Consider the following 6,648-nt stretch of genomic DNA (forward strand, 5'->3'; position numbering starts at 1 on the left):
ATTTGTGTTTTATCCTTGCCCAGCAAGGTAGAATGACCTCTTTAACTATTTATCCACCAAATATTCCTAGGAGCAAGTTGTTATAACAGACGTTTCTAATTCTATTTTGCATATAAGGAAAATGAAGAAGTGAGTTAGGAAGAACTTGAGATATAAAGAAGTTGACCAACAAAGTCTGAAAAGTTCATCTCTTTAACTCTGACATAATCCACCCAGTAGTCCAAATTCATCCTCATTGAACATCACCCAAGAGTGACTTGTAAAGTCTACCTTGGAACTTTCCAGAACGCTCGCTGAAAAGCGGAGGAGCGGCGGCTGCCCGAGCTGCGCCCAGCAACGCGCTCCTTCCTGCTCCCCCACACCGGCCTCGGCCCCCTCACCGGCTGTAGAAAATGGTGAAAGAAACTACTTACTATGATGTTTTGGGGGTCAAACCCAATGCCACCCAGGAAGAATTGAAAAAGGCTTACAGGAAATTGGCTTTGAAGTACCACCCTGACAAGAATCCAAATGAAGGAGAGAAGTTTAAACAGATTTCTCAAGCTTATGAAGTGCTCTCTGATGCGAAGAAAAGGGAATTATATGACAAAGGAGGAGAACAGGCAATTAAAGAAGGTGGAGCAGGTGGTGGTTTTGGGTCCCCCATGGACATCTTTGATATGTTTTTTGGAGGAGGAGGAAGGATGCAGAGAGAGAGGAGAGATAAAAATGTTGTGCATCAGCTCTCTGTAACCTTAGAAGATTTATTTAATGGTGCAACAAGAAAACTACCTCTGCAAAAGAATGTGATTTGCGACAAATGTGAAGGCCGAGGTGGTAAGAAAGGAGCGGTAGAATGTTGTCCCAACTGCCGAGGTACTGGAATGCAAATAAGAATTCATCAGATAGGACCTGGAATGGTTCAGCAAATTCAATCTGTGTGCATGGAGTGCCAGGGCCATGGGGAACGGATCAGTCCTAAAGATAGATGTAAAAGCTGCAATGGAAGGAAGATAGTTCGAGAAAAGAAGATTCTAGAAGTTCATATTGACAAAGGCATGAAAGATGGCCAGAAGATAACATTCCATGGTGAAGGAGACCAAGAACCTGGACTGGAACCAGGAGATATTATCATTGTTTTAGATCAGAAGGACCATGCTGTTTTTACTAGGCGAGGAGAGGATCTTTTCATGTGTATGGACATACAGCTGGTTGAAGCACTGTGCGGCTTTCAAAAGCCAATATCTACTCTAGACAACAGAACCATTGTCATTACCTCTCATCCAGGTCAGATTGTCAAGCATGGAGATATCAAGTGTGTGCTGAATGAAGGCATGCCAATTTATCGTAGACCATACGAAAAGGGTCGCCTAATCATCGAATTTAAGGTAAACTTCCCTGAGAATGGCTTTCTCTCTCCTGATAAACTGTCTTTGCTGGAAAAGCTCCTACCTGAGAGGAAGGAAGTAGAAGAGACTGATGAAATGGACCAGGTAGAACTGGTGGACTTTGATCCAAATCAGGAAAGAAGGCGCCATTACAATGGAGAAGCGTATGAGGATGGTGAACATCACCCTAGGGGAGGTGTTCAGTGTCAGACCTCTTAATGGGGCCAGTGAAGAACACTGCTGGCATTTTATATGCAGTAGTGAACGAATGAAGGACTATAATCATAGCTCACTACTTGCTATTATTGTTTTTGTTTTAATATTCAACTATAGTAGTGTTTTAAAAGTTAAATGAAGAATAAAAAATATAAAAGCTCAAAAAAAAATAAATAAAAAATAAAGTCTACCTTACTTATCTACAGTTTCCAAACTCAGTCATTTTAATAATGCAATTGCTGATGGAGGATTAACAACCCTAAATCTCGTGAAGTTGGTGAGCTGTCATGTGGCAAAAGGCTAATTAGAAGAGCCTTGATAGACTTCAGAGGGAAGTGTGGTCACACTTGTAATACCTCTGTGGCAGATCTTGAGTTCCAACCGCCTTAGAGATATTCTGAAATGTTTTGCCATTTGGGAAATTAAAATTTACAGTGACAAAATGGCATATGTTTAAAAAAAGCCAAACAAAACCAAAAGAATGACTTCAATTAATGGGTCAGCCTAGGGAAATGGATTTTTTATTTGTTAAGAACCAAGGGACTGAATAAAGATCCATCAATATACAGTACCAGGTAATTCTAATTAACTACTGTAAGCAAGGAGTTTGTCTCACTTAGTTCAGGAGCCACATGGGAAAATAGCACTTCCTTCTTAATGCACAGGCATTATCTAACATTCCACAAAGGAGAGAATCTTGTCTTCCCTGGAAATCTTTGGTGTTTCTTCTCCAGCTTTTATATATATATATATATATATATATACATATATATATATATATATACATATGTGTATATATATATATACATATGTATATATATACACACACACATATAATATATGTATATGTACATATAATATATGTATGTATATATGTATGTATATGTATATATACATATATGTATATATACATATATGTGTGTGTATATCTATAAAATTTTATTAATCAGTATTTGACTAGGTATTTTCACTTTCAAAATACTTTAAATATTAGATTTTTATAATAAAAACTTTCTTGATCATTATCACTTTCTTCTTAACAAAGTCTGAAAAACATAGAAGGAAGCCAGATCTTGGGAGTGTAAAGGAATTGGCATGAGGTCAATTTGGAGCTTCACATTTTGTGGGCATGTAAAGAAAACTGTGTCACCTGGTTGCCAGTTTCATCTACCTAATGTATTCTGCCAACTTTGGATCTTTTGTGACTTTTTATTGAAATGGCAATTAATTGAAAACTAAGTTTTGAAAATTTAATAAAATAATCATTTAAGTTTAAAAACTGCCCATCTACCTTTTCATTCCCAGACATATTTTTACATGCCCCAAAAGATGACATGACTATTAGCATCTATTTTGTAAGTTTCACTGACCATACCATATATTCTTCCATTTGTCTGAATGCTGATCAGTTTATTGGCTATATCTTATTTTAGCATGTGTTAACATACTATAATTTATTAAATTCTTCATTAATGTGAAATACTCAGATAGTTTCTAGCTCCCCCCCCATGTTATCAGTAACACATCAATGACCATCTTTATTTGCATGCTAAATTATTTCCTTAAGATAATTTCTAGAAGTGAAATTATTGTGTCAAAAGATATAACTGTCCTTGTGCCTTTTTGCTACATATTTTTATTTTTATTTACATAAGAAATGATCACTTTATAATGCCCATAGCAACGAATTAATATATCATATTCACCACAATCTTGCTCACGGTAAGAGTTCTGTAAATATATATGTATATATATATATATACACACACACACACATATACATATATACATATATATACATATATACATATATATACATATATATTCTGTACATATATATATACATACATTTATATATTTATTTAAATACAATATAATGTTTCAAGTTTACTTAAATTTCCATTTTGTTGACAATTAAAGAGTGATAGTAAAGCTAATTAAAGCCACTGGAATCATTAAAGCTATATGGGTTATTATTAGGTTTTGATTCTTTAAGTTTAAAATTTATATGACTGAGTATAAAATTAAGTTTTAGGAATCCATGAATACAACTTGTTATACAGTGGCATATCACTAAATAAAATTATTTATAAGGTTGAACTGCCTCAGTCTCATATAAAAAGTACCAAAAGAACCTTGTTAAAAGAATGATCTCATTCTAAAAAGGCTTGAAATAAATTCATTAGAATCAGGCATGAACCCCAAGGACATGACTGCAGTATTTTCAGTTTTATTTGTCTTTGACTGAAAACTTGATTTATTAATAGCATTTCACTGATTATTTTATCTGTGTGCATGGGATAATTCATTTTCTTCTTTCTTTCAAAAAGGCCACTGGAATAAAAGCTTATTTGTTTTATCTTTCCTTGGTTTCAGAATTTGTTATTGATCTCTATAAGAAATTAAAGAAAAACAGTGTAAATAATTACTAGGAGGTCAACTCTGTCATAGGTACTTTAAGGCAGAGCTGGAAACTGGGAGTTGGGTCACATATTTTTTAGCAGTGATATCTTACAGTTTTGAAGGGACCATTGAATCACTAATGGGACCAAGGATTCAATCCCCTCTGAAGTATTTTTGTTCAGTGGCCACAGAACCCATGCAGAAACATCTGTGTGAAGTAGGGCTCATTGTCCTTTGGTAGTTTTTCTCTAGATTCTTTGTACACTCAACTTCATTTCATCTATGCAGTCATCCTCATTTTAAAAAATAAATGAGAGTCAGAAATGCTGCACAAGCACACTACAGGTATGTATTCACATTAGGATGGTGTTTTGGGTAATATTTGACCCTAATACCTAATCAGTTGAATCCATGTCGTACTGTTTCTTGTCTTTGACGACATATATTACAAATTAAAACACACTTTCTCGTAACAGATTCTCATATATTTGAAGGCATCCATGCTGTCTCCCGTGAACCTCATCACCTGTAAGGTGAAATATTACCATGCTTTTCATCTCTGCCTCATCTGACATTCTTTCAAATCTTGTTTCTACCTTGATTTCACATCACTTTGCTATTTAGCCTCTTAAATAATATGTAACGAAATAAAAGTAGGTTCTTACTAATTGCAAACTATGTGTAGTGTTAAGTGCTTTAAGTGTGATATAAATATTTTATATTTATTTTATAGACAAAGAAGCTGAGACATAGGGATTTTAAAATACACAGTATTATAGTATAGGAATTGGCACACCTGTGATTCTGTCTAGCTCAAAGCTCAAGTTTTTAACTTCTGTCTATTTTGAAAGCTTCTGGGTCTGGTGTTAGCAGTGCAGAGTAAAGTGAGGCAATCAACCCTTTATTATAGATACTATTATCTTATTGTGACATCCAAAATTTCCTTCAGAATTTTTTACAGTTGCATTATTTGTAGGTCCATGTTAGACTCACTATTGCCTGAATTTGCCAAATCCTATCTGTTTGGTGTTATTTCCTACATTTTCCCCATTAAACTAAGTCCTCTACACTTGCTATCTGACACAAGTGAAAGATTTCTCCCTTATCTCATTTTATATATGAAAGTATCTGGGGTTAATACAATTAAAGACACCCAGAGACTTTTACTAAGCTTGAAATCAGATACAAAAACCTCGGGACACTCCTGTCATGGAGAAGATGAAAGGTTTTAAATATATTTTCCAATAAATTGAAATCCTTGGCTGAAATCAAAGTGTGGATAAATATGCACTTTCCCTTGTCAGCAGTGGAGATTGATCAGCTGCCTAGTTTCTTAGGTACCATGATGATTAGTATTGAAAAATATAGTATTAAACACAGGATTTTGTAGCACATAAGTGAAAATCAAAAAAAGAGTGAAAATCAAAACATGATGCTTTATGTTTATTAAGGAAAATCTGATGTTTACAAATAGCTTCAATTTTATTATTGTTCAAGTTGTTGCTTTGTGTACTTGGGTCTTTCCTCACCTTCCATTTTTCTGAGTCTTTTGATAGCAATACTAACTACATGTTTTTCATATGCAACTCCTTCACAAGTTGAAAGAGCATATATGACACCGTGTGCCACATGGCAGCATAAGCACCAGCAATGGGGCTAGTCAGGTAATATTATAGGAAGTGGAAATAATAGTGAGTATCTTGTGATTCCATCAGTAATTCACAGAGGTTCCAGTTCACACCTTCCAGAGTTCAGAAGCAGAAGATGTGGTCACTGTTTCTACCATCTTTTCCTCTCTCCCTTAACCCTCTGGACCAAAGCTTTTTTTCTCAAAACCACACCACCTTAATTCTCCACGTAGATTAGATGAGTTTATAGTGTTTTGCTTTATTTGTGTGTTTGTCTGTCTTTGTTTTGTAGATGAGTTGCTGAGAGTGAGGAGGGTAGGAGTTGGACTTGGGCTAAACAAAAGCTGTGAAAAAATTATAAAATGCACTAGAGTGTGTCAGTTAGGGTTATGTAGAAAAACTGGGAATAGACAATGAGTTACAACTCATACTCAGAGCCAAAAGGCACAGTGGCACACATCTGGATGGCTACATGATTTTCTTTAGCGGGATTTAGCAGCTCTGATGTAGAAATAGAACGTTGTGTGTGTGTGTGTGGAATTGGTACATAAGTGGGAATTTACGTAGAGGTACAAATTGTGGGGCAAGGCACATAAAGTGCTCCAAGGAATGAATACAGGCTGGTGGCGGAGGGGATTGAAATTGGGTGAGAGCTGATAGAAAGAAAATTGAGGTATCAGAAGATTAGAAGTCTCAGTGAGGTCAAATAGTAGATCTGGGTAGACTAAGGAAAAGGCTGGGGGTGGGTAAAAAACTAGGAGCTTGTGATTGGAACAAGTCAGTGAGATGTGTGACTTTGAAATGGAGTGAGAAAGTACATGGAAATCTTGAGAAAGCCCCAAGTGAAGCTCTGAGAGCATTTTGTTAAGATAGAAAGGACTGGAAGATACTCAGATACCCCGGACGCCATGCTATTGAACAAAGAGAGATGGGAAATAGAGTGTTACCTGAGTAGAAAATGGCAAAGTCTAGATATGAAGGCAAGGAAATGCAAGGATTTAGGGATGGCCAGAAAAGAGAAGACACATAGGTAA

At 35.6% G+C, this 6,648-nt stretch overlaps 1 protein-coding gene across 1 annotated transcript; it reads left to right on the forward strand.

The window, feature by feature from the left end:
* Positions 1–331: 331 nt before the first annotated feature.
* Positions 332–1,740, forward strand: LOC131512516 (dnaJ homolog subfamily A member 1-like). Its single transcript, XM_058731338.1, has one exon. The coding sequence runs from the start codon at positions 393–395 to the stop codon at positions 1,584–1,586; it is 1,194 nt and encodes a 397-aa protein (XP_058587321.1). The 5' UTR covers positions 332–392; the 3' UTR covers positions 1,587–1,740.
* The last annotated feature ends 4,908 nt before the right edge of the window (positions 1,741–6,648 follow it).

The sequence above is a fragment of the Neofelis nebulosa genome, chromosome 5 (assembly GCF_028018385.1).
Source record: "Neofelis nebulosa isolate mNeoNeb1 chromosome 5, mNeoNeb1.pri, whole genome shotgun sequence".
Lineage (NCBI taxonomy): Eukaryota > Metazoa > Chordata > Mammalia > Carnivora > Felidae > Neofelis > Neofelis nebulosa.